An 18310-nucleotide genomic window follows, 5' to 3' on the forward strand; every position below is an offset into this window, starting at 1 on the left:
GATGGCGATTTTTTTATCTGTCATAACCGAAGACTGCACGAATTGTTCCGGCTCGCCCGGCGAAATACCACGACCACACAGAAGACAGGCGTGAAGTGGAAGCAATTCCGCGTTTCGTCTGATGAGTGTGCGTACCGGAGGCCTAATTTAGTCCTCTTTCCCTTCCCACCCTTTTACTTATAAGGAAAGGATGGGAAGTGGAACTGGTTTTTCCGAAAGAGAAATGGAATGGAAATGGAAAAATATTTTCTTTCGTAGGTAACGTATATAATATAATTGCGTATGTCTATGGGCAACGGTCACTTCGCTATTTCAGCGATTTCAGGTGACCGCTCGATCGTTTGCCACCTTTTGATATAAAAAAAATTACTTATACTTTAAGATATATTTTAGACTTAATTAGATTATATTTATAGATGTAGATAGAATATATTATATTTAAAGATATTGAATTATAGAAAATTTATTGCTATCGCCTTAAGTTGATACAATAATCAAAATTAAATCAGTGCGTTAGAACTATATAACTTGCGTCGCTCACCGTACGTTATCTATGGGCCTTTGAAATATGCCGACAAAGGGTACGCCGCTTTAAATTGGCCGCGAAAACTCAAGTGGACGGTCGTTTTTTATCTAATTAATCTCATTGATGGTGATGAAAAAAAAATATAATGTAATGACCTGACACTATGATAAAATGTTACCTATGAATAGAAATCTAAGGGTCTTTTGACTCCCTTTTTTAATTAGTGTTAAATTCATTATACTTTGTTTCGATTGAAAGCGTTAATTAAGTAAACAATTTACATTAAGGCAGTCAAAACTCTTGATTACTTAACCTATTAATATATTAGAGCATAGAGTAAATATTTATATTCGTTAGTTTAATGTCCTTGAACTTGAAGAAAGTCGCAATAAAATTATAAAAAAATAGTTTTTCTATGTTTCCACTTATCTGTCAAATCTAAAATGTTGACAATACAAATCGATAGAACAATTAAAATAAGATTGTCTGTGATACAAGATAAAGACTTTTTTATTAGTCATTTTTATTACTTATCTTAATAATTCATAAAAAGATAATTAAAAGTAAAGAACAAGGGTAAAACTACATATATCTTATAATAGAAATAAAATTGTTATTCGCCTAAATAACAAAAAATATTTTTAAACTTAGTCGCACTTCTAGAATTCATTTTTTTTATTAATAAAGCGGAGAAAACTAGATGTTTAGAAGAAGAAAAATAGGAAATGCCATATAAAATAAAGGAGAAAAAAATTGTAAAAGAATGAGAACTTACGATCGATTTCAATAATCCAAATATTGGTTTAGACCGTAAAAATTAATTTAATGTTTATGGTTGCTAATTTAATATGAAACAAATTTCACGACTGATTTTTAATTTTCGAATTCTTTTTATTCATTAAATTACTGACAGTTACGAATGTTGCCAGTGTCCGCCATTACAAAATTAACAAAAGGGTTGCCATAAGCCAACGTCCGAAGATTAACAAAGGTGTGAAGTGTGGATCAATGGTATTATGCGCGGGCCCTTGATCCCTAATCATCCACTGACCCTTCTGTTAGGGTCAGTCAGAGTCTATTATAAACAGCTTTGATTAAATATACAAAGAAATTATTACACTTTAATAAATGAAATTGAAATTAGGTAATATTTAGGAGAATAATACGAAGTTCTTGTTACGTCAAATTGCAGATGCGTTGCCTACCTTTAATTGACGGGAGAAGGGACGCACAGAAAGATAATATTTTCCTTTCTTATGCGTCCCTTCCTCCAACAATTCGTAAATCTTCTTACTGTACTTAGCTTCAGATGTTTGACTGTAATTAACTATGTTTTTTTAGACTCCGGCAGCGAGTCAGGCTCGCACAAGAGCGGACGCGCCCGCACCTCAAACGCGGCCGACGGAAAGCCCACCAGAGTCCGGACTGTACTAAATGAAAAGCAGTTGCATACGCTCAGGTAAGTACGGCATAGCTGGCAACACGTGATATTTATTTTTAAACATTATACGGTTTTTTCCAGTACAAAAAAAAGTTAAATGGAATCGTTTAATAAAACCTCACCAAACGCAATACGCTTTTATCATCATAGCAAAACATTATAAGCGTGTTAATAAACATATGTTTATCAGGACATGCTACGCTGCTAATCCACGACCAGACGCGCTGATGAAGGAGCAGCTGGTCGAGATGACGGGCCTCAGCCCGCGCGTCATTAGGGTCTGGTTCCAAAACAAACGCTGCAAGGATAAGAAGAAAACGTTGCAGCTTAAAATGCAAATGCAACAGGAGAAGGTGGTAATTTATCCTTTGGTATATCTTTTTTTAATTATCAACAAACACACAAACCAGAGTAGGTTGATGAACCATTTTGAAATTGGTAGGTTAGAATGGATTAGAATTTAGAACGCTTTGTAACGGTTATGTTGTCTATGCATGTCAGTGTTGCCAAGTTAATTGATAAAAGATAACCTAATTAATATTTATGGATTTTATTTGTTAGGCATTTTACCGAATACGACATTTAATAATTTGCTTTGCAACTTTAAATTACAGTAGATTAATATAATAATTTAATTGCTACAGCCATACTGCGCTACACAGGATGTTTTGAAATAACTCGTTATACGAGTGTACTAGTTTCCTTGACCTAAAACATGTTGATTTAACAAATCTTATATCCAAAGTTGTTTATATACACGTGTTAAAATACGTCTTTATCTGTATATTTTTGAATATATGACCTTTTTGTGCATCAAATTTAAACAATTGTTGTGTTCCGAACAGGAAGGCCGTAGGTTGGGATACATGTCACTGGGAGTACCATTAGTGGCAGGCTCGCCGGTGCGCCACGAGGCGGGCCCGTTGCCGCTCGAAGTGACCGCCTACCAGCCGCCCTGGAAGGCGCTTTCTGACTTCGCGCTGCACGCCGACCTGGACCGCGCGCCGCACCACAGTGCCGCCTTCCAACATCTCGTCAGTCAGGTAACTAATGTACATGCTGGTAAAGCCGGAAGCAGCAACTGTTAGATCGACAGGACCTCATAAAATACGACAGTACAAAACCCATTGGAGTCCTTGACTTAAATTATCCATTGCTTGAGTTAGATGTGAATAGTAGTATCAAAAAGGGATAGAATTTTTTTGGATAGTGTTACCACATGAAATCATAATTAGTCTAAGCTTATGGTGAGTGACGAAAATTGTGGATAAAGAGAGAACCATAGACATATTAGTTTAGTGGGAATTAATTTGACATTCCTTCTTTTTTCCAGATGCATGGCTACGATGTACCGTCGCTGCCTCCCCCTCGCCCTCAGGGAGGAGAGGATAACTACGTAACGTACCTGGAGAGCGACGACAGTCTCCCACCCTCGCCCTAGTGCCGTCTTACATAATCACCTCCATACGAGAGGGACGGATGATGATTCCGAACGAAAGCGCAACGAACTGTCAATGTCAAGTTGTAATATAGCGCGAAATACCAACATAAAAACACTGAGTGATGTGATCATAATAAACTTAATTTCTCAAATGTTGGCTCCAATTTTAAATCACATTTTGGGTTCTAAAATAAAAAAGGAAATAATGTAAAGATTATGTTTTTAAAATGGTCAGTGTTTTGTTTATATTTGTGTTGATTCAAGTTGGAACATTCATATAGAGAGGCGGTGGGATAGTGCAAACAAAATAGAATTAAGAATCATCTTGCCAAGTTTGTATGGGTAAGAGTTTACGACAATGTCGGCAATTATAGATAACATATTGACCTATATTCCCGACATCCTCTTGTCATTAATATTTTTATTGTTGCAAAATGTACACATATAATATTTTAAAAGTTTTATTTACTTTATTGAATTCGACTGAAACGATAGATGTTAAATTCACTAAAAGAAATAAAACTTTTTAATCCATTGTTGAATTTGTAAATTGCACAAATTGTTAATAAGGACGCGACTTTTAACAATTTATTAGCTATTTTTTAAACTTATATAAAAACGGCTAAACAATCACGTATATTCGTCCGGTGGCGGCAGCGACTAGTATCGAGCCCATCGCGGGCCCTTCATCGACGCGTCCATTCGCGAAATAATACCAGTACCACTCATCCTGATGAAGGGCCCCCGATGGGCTGGAAATTAGTCGGTGCCGCCACCGGACGTATATACGTGATTGTTTAGCCGTTTTTATATCAGTTTATTATAATCTCTCACGAAAATTTGAATAATTTAATAGCTATTTTTTGTGATGTTTACCATTAGTTGTATGTAATTAATTTGTTTTATCCTTTAATAATCACTAAGATCTGGTTTTCTATGTACATTTCTTGTAAATAATATTGTATAAATTTTATAAATATATAAGAGTTTAAAATTATGTAGGCTTAATTATAAATATAATTACAATTTTAATTAGTAAATTATGTGCATTATGTAACAAGCAGCCAGTCATTTTTATTAAGTGTATTATTTGTATTGTTTCAATTATATTAATTTAATTTTTAATATCGAATTATTTTTAGCTACCCAAAAGGCTTTCAGCACAATCTTGTATCTTGTAAAAAAAAATTGCTATTTTACACGAATAGAAGCTGATAAGAATATAATAAAGTCTACGACTAAAGTTGCGAAATTAAAAAAAAGAAAAAGAGTGTGCTTTTTAACACTACATATTATTTTTTTCACATAATTTGTGTCTTATTACATTTAAACACATAACATCATGTCTCTACGTGACCTTTTTATCTATATTTTTTGTTAAAAATGGGTGTCGTGTTATATTTCATAGTAACCAGATGTCTAATTTATTTGGTAGCTAAATCTATACACTATATTTAGATTGTGAGCATTATATTAATAAAAAATTGAGTACTTAAAACCTTTTTTATTTCAACCTTCTTTCTAATTCTTCATATCACATTGAATCAGCCAAAAGCAATAACATTACTGGCCAATGATATTTTTAGAACATTTAATTTTTTTAATTTAAAAAAGCAAACAACTTTTAACTCGACGGCTGTATCGATTTATCATTGAAAAGTATTTTTATTTCTTGAAGATTATTTTTTTTATCTCATTATTTGACTGCAACTGATATCCCTTCGATAGCTCAGTTGGTAGAGCGGTGGACTGTAGCTGTAACAAAAATTGATATCCATAGGTCGCTGGTTCAAATCCGGCTCGAAGGAAGATTTTTTGTTTATTATTTCTTGGAAAATATTCTAAAATCTTCTGGCTCGTATTGATAATTACTATAGAACTAATTACAAGTTTGGAATTGTAGGTTCTTAATAAACTAAAAATGTGTTCAATAAAAAGGCAATTTTATATTCGTTTAAAACTTTACAAATTCGTTAGTACCGAAGAGTATAGTGAAAACATTAAGTACTTTTTGGACCAAAGAGTATAGAAATTAGTCGTGTTCTACTCTAGTCACATTTTGTTGCACTCGAAAGAAATCATTTGATGGATGTATCAGGTAAATCAGAAATTGTTCCATCAAGTGCAACTGCAAACTTAAGTTTAAACATTTTTTTCAATGTATGTATACATTTTTAATTCTATAATATTTTTTTATTATAAGGGTAAACATTTTGTAGTTGGTAACACTCGATATGTTTATATTTAAACGTCAGTCTCAGCTGTTATTTCATGATGATGTCAATCTGACATTTTTACATACGACTAAAGTTTCAATTTTCAGTTTTTCTGTAATTTTTTTTACCGATTTCTTATCATTTTTCTAGTTATTATCCAATTGATAAAGCGATTAGTCTTATTCTAAGTTATTTATACCTTTTGAAGTGATTTCGCTTCCATACTATCTATAAATATAAAATGTAAACTACAGTAAGAATGTAAATAAAGTTTCCGAAGATAACGTAATCTATCAATAAGTGCAAAACACGGTTACTAATAACGAATAATTGGCAAACAATACGCCGGTAGAAAAGAATTATTAGTCTTTTCTTTTTGTAAATTGTTATTTCCTTTATTTCGTGTGATTTTCGACTCACTTAACCATTTTATTACTAGATGCTGGATGTGAGATTCTATTTTCTTTTATAAGACAATAATTGTAATTAAGTGTTATAAAAGTTAAGTAAAAATGTATAGTGATCAATTTGATATTGATACCTTAAATAGAAGAAGAATAACTGAGTCTATGGTATGTAGAAATAATATTTTTTATTCTTAATTTAAAATAAGACCAACCGCCCAACCATAATGACTATAAGTTCATTGTTTTATGCTTTAAGAATAGTGTTTTTTTTATATTTTATGGTGGCAAATAAATAAATGGCCATCTTCCACACATATTTGAAACCAAAATGCATCTTGTGATACACATATAAATGTGGAAGAGTCAATATAAGTCTATAATCTCTGCCTACCTCAGAGTTACGTTTGTGAGTAATATTAACAAAGCTTTTTACTCTTGATGAACTGAAATAAGGTATATATTATTTCCCAGACTCATAGAGATCTTCCCGAGTTGTCGCCTTTAGACATTGATGAAGAGAGGAATGAGAAGCCATGGCAAAAGGTAATACAAAAGTTGTATTATTATTTAAACTTCATCATCAGCTCACTATACTTCCCCACCGAGGGGCTCGGAGCCAACCCTAATTTGAACTTACTATGTTATTAATATTATATATGAGAATATATGGATGGATGTTAGTTGGTATCTCTGAAATGGCTGCATGGATCTCGCTGCAATTTGTCTTAAATGTAAGACATAGTCTAGAACAGATAGGCTACTGAATATTTTTATTAATTGTGCAGACAGTTGTGGGCGAAAGCTAAATTTTTACATATGTTTGTATATTTCTAGATATTAAATCAAATCATCAAGAACAGATCACAATCAATGAAATCTGTGAGTTTATATAATAATGGGGTTAACAATTTATTAATTTTTAACTAACTAGAGAAAAAACTATGTAGTCTTAAATAATATATGGGGTTTAACTATTATCTTAGTTCTTACTAATATTATAAATGCTAAAGATTAGATGGATGGATGTTTGATGGTAACTCCGGAATGGCTTAATGGATCTTGATAAAATTTGGTACAGATGCAGAACAGTCTGGAAAAACACATAGGCTACTTATTATGTTTTTTTTATTATTTCTATTTTAATATTGTTAGAATTAGTTTTAATAAACATTGAAAACTTTTGTATATATGTATCTGTTTTTACCCATTTACCGTGGGTTTCTGACATCAAAATCTCTGTATAAAACATATTGTCATCCCTTTCTTTCATGTTCAACAAAACAAAGATAACAATATGTTTCAAACGGATATTTTGATCTCGGAAAACCACAATTAGCAAAACAAATGAAATTACTAATTTTGTGTTTCAATTATTTTGAAAAGTAGACAGTAATTAACAAAGGGAAATAATAAACAAGTTTAAAATATATATTATTTATGTACAATTCATTTAAAAAAAAAACTTGAATTGATTCAAAACGTAAATTAAAAAATCTAACCTAACATCATAAAGGCCATTACACATTGCTGCTTTTCATTCACTCACCTAGACGATCGTGAGAAGCAGTGCCACGAGTGTAATGCGCGTTAACGTTTAGTTTTTTTTAAAGCTAGTCGAAGTTTGTTGATACTTAAATATAGTAAATGTTACATCCAGGTGCCCAGTGTTGCAATACTTCTAGTTGTAGGCTTCTATTTGATCTTGGGTTACTTGACACAGCTTATAGAAGATGATATGCCCAGGGTCATCACTAAAAAGGATGTACAGGATAATGTAAGTATATTTTTTTTTATCTTGAACCTATCATAGTTTTAAATACGTTATTTTAGACATTATTAGTTGGAATCCTTTTGCGCGAATGGCGCGCTTTCGTTACCAAGTCAAATGTCAGATTGATTAGTGAGGGGACATAAACGTTAATATTTTAGTAAAGCTAGTGTTGCGCCAGTACACCGGCATAGTGTCAGATTTTCTTCCTAAGTATTCCTTCTTCTTCCTTATTAAGGTTATTATAGATCTAAAGGACTTCTACAGCCACATAGTTATTTAAAAGTTTGCTAAATTATTCGAGTTAACTTTATCAAATCTATACTAATATTATAAAGATAAGATTTGTATTTTTGTATATAACGAATTAACTCATAAAGTACTAGACCGATTACAATTATTTTTTTCAAAAGAACGGACCTTTAGTACATCTTGGCGGACATTTTTTTTACAGAACTAATCAAATTTTATTTGTTATTTAAGTAAATCGTGTAATAATATATTTCCAGGATATTATATTCAGTGAGGAATCAGCTAAGGTCTACCTTGACCAGGTCTTAGGTGACCAACCCAGAGTGGCAGGCATGGAATATCATTACGAAAAGACCAAAGACCTTAAGTTGTTGCTCGACACCATAGTTCAACAGGCTACTATACCAATAAAAACGGATTGGCAATTTGTATCGGGTTAGTAAATTTAGTGTCTATTTGTCGCAGTGTCTGTGGGTTTGTGTGCGCTAATCTTATAAACGGCTTAACTAATTTTGCTACGGTTTTCACTAATCTGTTCTGATAAGTTTTAGTTAACACTTAGTGTTTATAACATCAAAATCGGTGTATGAATAAAAAAGTTATGGAAGTTTAAATAGTCAAATATGGAGATTTTAAATTCCGGGGTTTCATTTAAGTTTTTTACCTAAGCCAATATAATTTTTAATACGATTAAGGCAACGAATCCGTAGCCTATGTATTCTTTCAGACTGTGTTCTACATTTATACCAAAATCCATCGAGACCCATTCAAAACATCCAAACATTTATATATTTATATTTCTTTCTGGGTCTCTTACCGCCCCCCTTGAGACCTGCAGCGCCCACAAGGGGGCATTATCGCTCACTTTGGGAAAGACTGGTCTAGAAGAACACATAGGCTACTAATTAAGTTTTCTTTTTCGGGCGACAGCTAGTTTATAATATTAGTAAGATTGTCTTTAGTAGGTTATGTTTTTTTCAGGTGATTACTTTTTAGAATTTAAGATTCCTCATGTGAACCTTTATCGCAATTTGTCAAATATAATAGCCGTGTTGGAGGGAGAGAGTGGATTCTATAAGAATGGAACTATTGGTACTTCGCTATTGGTAAATTGCCACTATGACTCTGTGCCATTTGCTATTGGTAAGTTGTCAAAAAAACGATATTAATAGTTTTAATGGCATAAATACGTTAAAATAGCGAAGCCATAGCTGCTCAAGCATCTACAATTGCAGATGCGTTGTCTCCCTTTAATCGAAGGAGAAGGACAGAAAGCGAATATTTCCACTTCCTCTTCCCATCCTTAAGAAAAGGATGGGAAGGAAAAGAGGACTAAAAATATCTCCGGAACACACATACAAAAATTTGACTGATTTGACTTTATTTAAATGCATTTGAAAATGGAATGAACATTTTATGAAGAAAAAAGAATGTCTACTAATTTCGTTACATGAAAGAGATGGTAGATACAAAGTTTAGGTGGAGCGAAAGAGAAAGATATAGTGCCAACGTTATTAAAGTGGTATTTATATTTTTTTTTTCGGACTTATATTTTTTTTAAATTTCTGAGCAGTTTTTTTTTAATTTCAAGGTGCTTCGGACAATGGTGTGTTCTGTGCTGTAATGTTAGAAAGTCTTAGTAAATTATCCAAAAGGAAACATAAATTGAAACATAATATTATATTTCTTTTTAATGGCGCTGAAGAAAATCCTTTACAGGTATAGATACCTTAGTAACTTAAAAAATATTTAAAAAAAAAATACAAACTCAAGTGAACTGTTTGAATCGTTATAACGTAATTTTGATTTGCATTTTTTTTTAATTTACACTAAACTATAAGTTTTTTTTTCTAATTGTGTTCTTTTTTTCTTTAAAACTTTTGCTTATATGTAACTAAATTTACGTTTTTTTGTATTGTAGGGTAGTCACGGGTTTCTGAAGCACCCGTGGGTACAGGGTGTCACAAATGTAGTCAATTTAGACGCAGCTGGAATGAATGGCAAACCTGCTGTCTTTCAAGTGAGTTGTTTAGTACTATGTGTGACAGGGACAACGATATACGATGCTATAACTGTCTCTTTCTTAATGTAAAGACGAAAAATGGGTTCTGACTACTAGTATTTTGCACAATTTTTTTTTTAATTTTTTTTTGCCTTTTCGATTTGTGCTTAAAAGTTTTTATATGTACCTACGCTTTAAGTTATAAGTATCTCCGGAACAGCTTAACGGATTTTGATAAAATTTGGCATAGATTTAGAGCATAGTCTGGAAGAACACATAGGCTACTCATTAACTTATTTTTTAGCGGACGGAATCGCGGGCGACAGCTAATAATATTTTTTTTAATTAAAGGTGTCAGATCCGAGATTAATTTCGGTATATCAAAGTGTAGTACCAAAACCGAACGCGCAATGTTTCGGAGAGTTTCTGTTCAAAACCGGTCTCATACCATCTGACACGGATTTCAGGATTTGGAGGGATTTTGGTGACATACATGGTGAGAATTAGATTTGTAATCGTGAACACCCGTTTGTAATTTGCCTAGGTACATTGTGAATTTGTATATTGAACCAAATGACAATATTTTGTCAATTTGCAAAGTTCGATTTTCGATTTACATAAGTACATTTATCCTATGTTCTTACGGTGAAGGAAAACATCGTGATGCAACCTGCACATATCTGAGAAGTAACTCAATGATATGTGTGAAGTCAACCAACCCGCACTTGGCCAGCGTGGTTGACTATGACCTAATCACCCTTAACTTAGGGTAGGCTCCGAGCCCCTCAGTGGGGACGTATAGTGAGATGATAATGATGATGATGAAAAAGGCTGAACATATCTCGATGAATTTTAGTATAGATGTAGAATATAGTCTAGAAAAATACGTAGGCTACTAATTGTCTATTCAGTTATTGTATTATTCGTTTTTTTTTGTTATCTATTTAAAAAATTCCTATATATTTTAGGTTTAGATATAGCGTTTGTAAAATGGGGCAATGTATATCACACGAGAAATGACAGACCTGAACTAATATTGGATGGTGTCATACAAAACTCAGGCAATATGTTATTGAATTTAGTCAAAGAATTAGCTGACATTGAAGACTTGGAAAACAAGGTAAATATTCAAGCATTCTGTATTTATACGATTTTTTAAATAAAAAAAAATATCCGACTTGAAGGACCAATGTCGAAAAAAATTTTTTTTTAATGAATTTTATTTTTTATAATCAAAGCTAATAATTTATAATAAAACAGTTTAACTATTTTATGTAAATTTAAGTGTTTTTTTTTAATATTCAATACGTTTTTTTCTAGATATCACCAACACAAGTGGTATATTTCGACTACTTGAATCTCTTTCTGCTGACGTACTCGATTTCTGTCGCACAAATAGTGGATATTTTAATTGGATTATGTGCAATAATTACTGTACTTTATTATTTATGGATTGTTGGATACAGTAAGTTTATATTATATTAAAAAATAGTCAAGTGCGAGTCGGACTTGTGTCCCGAGGGTTCCGGACAAACCTGTAGATGTAAGTAAAGTAGTCTGGTCGACTAGAATGCCTTTTAGGTTATTCCGTTGCGAATGTTGAAAATTTGCGTAAATTTGCGACATAAACGGTTGTATTGCTTTGGCTTAGAAGTTTTATTTTTACACAGCACCTAGCGACCGCAGACCTGAACATTTGATGTAAATTCCAGCTCGATACTTTCACGCGTTTTTGAGAAAAAGTGTCAGACGGACGGACAACAAAGTGATCCTACAAGGGTACCGTTTTTTCCCTTTCGAGGTACGGAACCCTAAAAATGCTCATGTGATTGTACTGACGACGAACTGAATCGAAATGGCTCTAAATTGTCTCCTTTAGGCTCTAGATTCAAAATTTACTTCCTTTGTAAGTTGGGTAAGAACATTATCAACTCCTCCTAGAATTCTCATATAAAACTTATGTTTCACTGTTTTATTATATTAGCTGTCGCTTTAAATAAAAAAAAAATATAGTTTCCGGCAATTATTCGAAATTTTTCTCACCTTTTAAACCTTCCCTAAAGCACCACGAATATTTCAAGACCAAGTTAAGATAAATCCGTTAAGTTTTCGAGTTTTAGCGAGACTTTTATGAAATTTTGAAGTCAGAAACCCACGGTTTGTCGAATAACAATAAGTTAACTCTTAAGGACATAAAAAAATCTGTTTTTGATGTTAGAAAGTTGAAATTGAATTATAGAATTTCTATAACCAGGGCTTAGTTCAGTATTGGACCTACTATCAAGCTTGTTGGGCAGAGTGGTGTCGGCAGCGAGCGGGCTGCTGGCCACTGTTCTCTTAGTACTTATTATGGCCATCACTACGAAACAACTCAGGTGAGTTAGACAGAGAAAGAGATATTTGATTGTATAGAGTGAGAGAGATAGATATATTTGCTTCTAAAGAGAACGGCATACTTACGCGAGAGAGAGAGAGGCTTATTAGATTTTATCAAGAGCGAAAGAGATAGGCTTATCTAACTTTGCCAAAAAAAATTAAGCATTTTTTTTTATTATTTTGTCAAATTTATAATTTCGTTTGTTTGCCTTTGAAAGGTTACATGTGTTTGTTTTTAATTTAGATTTTTTTTCTAGGTACCTCTCAAAACCTTGGTTAGTCGTTCCTTTGTATTGGATGCCATTTTTTATAGTTTCTTTCTTGGCTTCGATTAATTATGAAGCGACGAGTCGAAAGGTAAGATTTAATTTGTTCAAAGCTTTATAAACAAACTAGCGGTCGCCCGCGACTCCGTCCGCGCGGGATTAAAAGTAGATGTTGTCGGATTGTCAGAGCTACTCAATATGTTCACAACATTTCATGAGAATCGATCAAACCGTTTCCGAGGAGTATGGGAACGAAAATTGTGACACGAGAATTTTATATATAAGACAATTCATTACATATTTTACGTTAAAATCATTAAATTTTAAAAAAAATCGGATTTTTACAACAATTTACATTTTTCATAAAAATACGATTTAAATTTTTTGTTTTAAAAAAATATGTATTCTTTTGAGAAGAAATACTTAATGTTTCATTTGACAAACTTTTTTATTATAATACGTGACTCGTGACTCTGTCCGCGTAGAAAAAAAAACTTAGTAGTGTGTTCTTCCAGACTATGTTCTATATGTATGACAAATTTCATCAAGATCCGGTCATAAATTCTGAAGATACCTTCAAACAAACATCCATCCATCTAGAAATTCGCATTTATAATATTAGTAAGATTTGATATCATATTTCAGTGCGCACTGAACAGATCTCTCCATACATTACAAGCTATGGCTTCAACGAGACTATTATTAGGAGTTTTACTAATAATATTGTCAATATTTCCATCACTGACAAGTCTACGGTATGTCATAAGTGTGCCATTGTTTGTGATGTCAGTTGGTGCCATGGTGTCAATGACTGTTGTCAAATATTGCAGGTTAAAAGGTAAGGATTTATTTTATTAAATCTGAAAATCTAGGTCATTTTTGTGTTATTCTAATACTAGCTTTTAACCGCGAATTCTTCTACACAAAATAAAAATAGTAGTCTATGTTTTCTTCCAGATTATGTTCTATATGTATGCCAAATTTCATCATAGATCCGTTCAGCCGTTCTAGAGATCATCATCAGCTCACTATAAGTCCCCAGTAAGGGGCTCGCAGTCTAACTTAAGTTAGTAAATAGGTCATAGTCAACACTGGCTAAGTGCGGGTTGACTTCACACATATCTTTGACTTTCTCAGATATGTGCAGCATCATAATGTTTTCCTTCACCGTAAGAAGTTCTGGAGATACTTCTAACAAACATCCATCTGTACATTCGTATTTATAATATTAGTAAGATATCATTGCTAATATAAAGATAAAATATTTGCTTTGTATGTTTGTAACACATAAACTCAAAAACTACTGAACCGATTTATAAAATTCACTGTTAGGAAGCTACACTATTCTAGGATGATATAATTATATTTATTTATATATTTTTTGCAAAAAAAATCGACAACTTTACTAATATGTATCTTTAGGAAGAAAAACCGAAACAGTATCGGTGTATTGACTCAACACTAGCCTTACTAAAATGTCAACGTTTATGTCCCCTCACTAATCAATCTGACATTTGACTTGGTAATGACAGCACGTCATTCGCGCCAAAGGATTTTAACTAACAATGTCTAAAAATGTATCATAATAATAGTTATTGATTATAAAATGAATTTATACTTTTTAGTTTAAAAAAAAGTACCTGGATGATCGAGCTTTGCTCGGTATTTTTTAAATTGTGTTTTTTGGAATTTACATTTAAGTACGAATTACTAATAAAATGATGAAATATGAATAATATTTTTCGATCTTACCGATAGAAAAAGTTAAGTTTATGTTTAAGTTGATTATCGATAAAACACGAATAAAATGACATTTTCTAAAAATGATTCCTAGCTAGATCGATTTATCGCCCCCGAAACCCCCTATATACTAAATTTTATGATACTCATTTAAAGATATAAGATAATACACACAAGTGGATGTGCGTGTGTTTGTGAATAAGTGTAAGTGTGTGTGTGCTTAGTTTTTTTTTATTTCCGAGACAATCACTGGCATGTATTACTTTGGTGATATCTTTATTTCAGCATGGCAACATTTAATAATGGAAATAATATTATCAGTACCGTGTACTATGTTCATAATATCATTAAGTTTGCGTCTGGACGCTATCATGTTACCCACTGCTGGCCGTTTGCCCACTAAGTACCCAGACTACATCGTGGGGGGACTTAATTTGATATTAGCCGTCTTATTCTCCACTGCTGTGGTCAGTTTCTTATACTTTTTTTAATTTATTTTAAATTATTATGTGAACTTTACTTAAACGATGGAAGAGAAGATAATTTCCAGAAGAAGATATCTCCCTTTCCTATGTATTCCCTCCTCTGTTAAATAGACTATCCCTTTCCATCGTTTCCTAAGACGGGATCCGTAAATTACGTCACACGAAATTCTTGTTTTTTTTTTGTTTTTTGTTTCCTCCCTCGTCTTGTAGAAGACGTTGAAACTTTTTAAAATATAGAATAAAAAAAAACGTTTTTTTACAAAAACTTGAATTAAAGAAAATGGAGATAATTTTAAATGCAGCCGATAGATGGCGCTATTTAAACTTAGAGATTTAGTCGTGTTATTGCTTTTAATATTATTTCTAAGTTATATTTCTGTTATTTCAGTCTGGTATTGAGTTATTATTATCTCGCAGAAGATTGTGGCTGCCGATAGTGTTACTGTCCAGTGTATGTGTGGTCTTCATGTTCACACCCACGTCTGTATACGACGACCTCGCCACACAGAGACATTATTGGTTTGTAAGTATATTAATTTACCATTTTTTCCTATAATAATATAGCAAAACAAGCGACTACTTAAATTTTATTAATCTAACTTTAACCGACAGATGGACACATAAATAACTAACTGTTGCACGCGACTATTTCCGCGCGGAATTAAAAAAACAATAAGTAGCCTATATGTTCTACATGAATGCCAAATTAAATTAAAATCCGTTCTGCCGTTATGGAGATATCTAACTAAACATTCGTATTTATAAGTAAGATTCCTATGCGTCAAATACTCTTCCCCTTCCTATCCTGTCCTTCTAACAAAAGTGTGGGAAAGGAAAATTAGAGCGTCGTAGGTCATCCGTCGTTATAAAGAGTGGACGTTATATAGAGTGAGGTTATTTTTTTTAATTCAATCAACATAATAAGTAGCTTATGTGTTATTCCAGACTATGCTCTACATCTATGCCAAATTAAATTAAAATCCGTTCAGCCGTTCAGGAGTTACCTTCAAACCATCTAAATATATTTAAAATATTAGTAAGATTTTTTTTCCTCGCTTATTCAATTTCGATACAATTGTAAAAATGTTGCTACATAAGATTTTTCACAATGGAAACTTAAATAAAACATGTTTAATTCCAGCATACAGAAACAATAACATATGATAAAAATGGATCAGCAATTAATTATAAATCAGGAATATTAATAACTAAACAAGACGCGTACACATTAACAACAGTACTGCCAGCGTTACAACACGCCGGTATATCAGTTCACAATGTGACAGACATCGCGTCAGATTGTGAGAGATATGTATACTGCAATATGCCGCTGTATAGACCAAGGTTCGCACAACATCTGTAAGTAATCTAGTTTTATATATATTCAGATAAATACATAATTTCACTGAAGGAAAATTAATTCAAATACATAACGAGGTAAGAACAAAGAAGAAAATAACTTTATTACGTAGAATTTAAATAATTACTGTTTTTTTTATTAAAAACATGACAGTATAGGTAAGTAAAGTTTTAAAAATTTTCAACTAGATGGCGTCGTTCTTAAAGTTGAAATTGACAAATATTTTGAAGCTAGATGGCGCTGTTATTAAAAATTAAATTGTAATGAAAATTCAATTATCAATAGGAAATTAGTTAAAAATAAATTAAAATGAGACCCTAAATCAGCTTATTTTACAATAGTTATTATAAACATAATTATTTTATGTATTATATGTTTTCCAAATCGATTAAAAATCTTTTTCTTTCCTTGTAAGTTACCTAACAAATATTTTTTTTCTACAGACGCGACGTTTTGTTTCTATACACGGATCCACCGGCGACATTTGAACCTGAACCCTCTCTTACAGCAACCAGATCCTGTAGCGATAATACTTGTACTCTTAGCTGTGTTATGACTGGTGAGACATTAATCATGTACTAGCTAAAGCCCGCGACTCCGTGCCTATGTAATCTTCCAGACTATGTTCTACATGTATGTCAAATTTCAGGGAGACCCATGTAGCTGTTCTAGACATACTTTGTAACAAACATACATCTAAACATTTGCATTTATAATATTAGTATGATTGTTCTATTATCATCCTGCTCTTTTGCTCTATAAGTTATCATATATGAATTCAAATTCTTACGGATACGACAAATAAAGAATAGGAAGGGGAGTAGAATTTATTGGAAAAGGGTGTAGCAATTGCGTTATATTTGGCACGTTCACGTACCGACACGTGCTACCGGTCCAAAGGTCTAACATCGACTGACGTCCCCTCTCCCCGCCATGTACTTATGGCGTGTACGCTCGAGACAAACAACACTACGTTTATGCATACACTACAGAGGAGACGCACAAAAAGGGGAAATATCCTCTTTCTTTATCTAAATTACATTATTTTTGCGACTGTTCTTTGTATGACATTTTTCCAGGTCCACAACACAATACGTTAACATTTTTCCCACTTTACGGCGTTAATCTGACGAGATGGTCCTTCTCATCACCTTTGGAAGTAACTGATCAGTTCCAGAATAGAAATATCTACGTTATTACAGAAGCCACTTGTACTTATTCAAAGATATTAGCTCCGATGGAATTTACTTTGACATTTAATGTAAGTAAAGTATTTGATTTAAAAGTAGCTGTCGCCCGCGACTTCGTCTGCGCGGTATTGAAAAAATTGATTATTAGCTTATATGTGCTCCCTGATATGTTCGATATGTTCTACATATGTGATAAATTTCATCAAGATCCGTTGAGCCGTTCTGGAGATACCTTCAAACAAACATCCATACATCTAAACTTGCGCATTTATAATATTATTGAGGTTAGTAAGGTTTTTAGTTATGTACTTTTGGTGATTGCTTTAAAGGAATTTTGTTAATCATTCTCATGAAGTACAGCGCCATCTCTTAGAAATAAAATGAACTAATTTCCAAAAATAAATATAAGTACCAAAAACTGATACCAGATGGTGCTGTAAGATAATTTCATTAAAACCTAAAATTTGTTTTCATAAAAATTGCTGTTTTTCTTAAAAAGCAATATACTAAACATAAATTAATATTTATTTTTCAGGTCACAAAACAACAACAAACCGAACCTTTAGTAGAAATCTCTCATCACGCACACAAAATCCATCATCCGGAAGAATTTACTGAGGAATACAAAAAATTTATAAATGCTATGCCTAAATATTTTAATATTGCTTCCACATTGAGTGTTAGATCTAATTATATGTTCTGAACATTATTATACAAAATAACCATAAAATATATTAATTTATAAAAAGGACTTTAGTAAATAAGAAGACGAACAAATAAAAGTTAACTAAAGTAATAAAGTTTTAGACTAAGGAATTAGATATTTAGTAGGATAAAAAC

General features: G+C 32.4%; 2 protein-coding genes and 1 non-coding gene across 6 annotated transcripts in view; all 3 read left to right on the forward strand.

Annotated features, from left to right (window-relative positions):
* Positions 1-3497, forward strand: part of tup (LIM1_Isl and LIM2_Isl domain-containing protein tup) — a 42634-nt gene extending 39137 nt beyond the window's left edge. Inside the window, exons 6-9 of one of the 2 annotated variants that reach the window (XM_013313405.1) lie at positions 1868-1985; positions 2158-2323; positions 2813-3010; positions 3301-3497. In XM_013313405.1, the coding sequence (XP_013168859.1) occupies positions 1868-1985; positions 2158-2323; positions 2813-3010; positions 3301-3408 (590 nt within the window). In that variant the 3' untranslated portion in view covers positions 3409-3497. The remainder of the gene's footprint in view (positions 1-1867; positions 1986-2157; positions 2324-2812; positions 3011-3300) is intronic. The other variant, XM_013313406.1, reaches the window with a different exon arrangement.
* Positions 3498-5126: 1629 nt separating this feature from the next.
* On the forward strand, positions 5127-5216 carry TRNAY-GUA (transfer RNA tyrosine (anticodon GUA)). Its single transcript is given in 2 exon segments — positions 5127-5163; positions 5181-5216. It is a non-coding gene; the product is annotated as a tRNA-Tyr (tRNA).
* Positions 5217-5737: 521 nt separating this feature from the next.
* LOC106118706 (endoplasmic reticulum metallopeptidase 1) lies at positions 5738-18304 on the forward strand. Of its 3 annotated transcripts, XM_013313442.1 has the most exons (21): positions 5738-5972; positions 6064-6196; positions 6503-6574; positions 6866-6910; positions 7689-7805; positions 8309-8486; positions 9033-9194; positions 9643-9770; positions 9973-10071; positions 10405-10549; positions 11022-11173; positions 11374-11518; positions 12308-12428; positions 12687-12786; positions 13341-13533; positions 14721-14902; positions 15309-15443; positions 16062-16279; positions 16724-16839; positions 17360-17541; positions 18006-18303. In XM_013313442.1, the coding sequence occupies exons 2-21, from the start codon at positions 6137-6139 to the stop codon at positions 18171-18173; spliced, it is 2718 nt and encodes a 905-aa protein (XP_013168896.1). In that variant the 5' UTR covers positions 5738-5972; positions 6064-6136; the 3' UTR covers positions 18174-18303. The 3 variants fall into 3 exon arrangements, with proteins under 3 accessions (XP_013168896.1, XP_013168897.1, XP_013168898.1); XM_013313443.1 differs by having other exon boundaries at positions 5738-6196; positions 16062-16264; positions 18006-18304; XM_013313444.1 differs by lacking the exon at positions 6866-6910 and having other exon boundaries at positions 5738-6196.
* Positions 18305-18310: the final 6 nt, after the last annotated feature.

The sequence above is a fragment of the Papilio xuthus genome, unplaced genomic scaffold (genome assembly GCF_000836235.2).
Source record: "Papilio xuthus unplaced genomic scaffold, Pxut_1.1 DF827570.1, whole genome shotgun sequence".
NCBI classification, from domain to species: domain Eukaryota; kingdom Metazoa; phylum Arthropoda; class Insecta; order Lepidoptera; family Papilionidae; genus Papilio; species Papilio xuthus.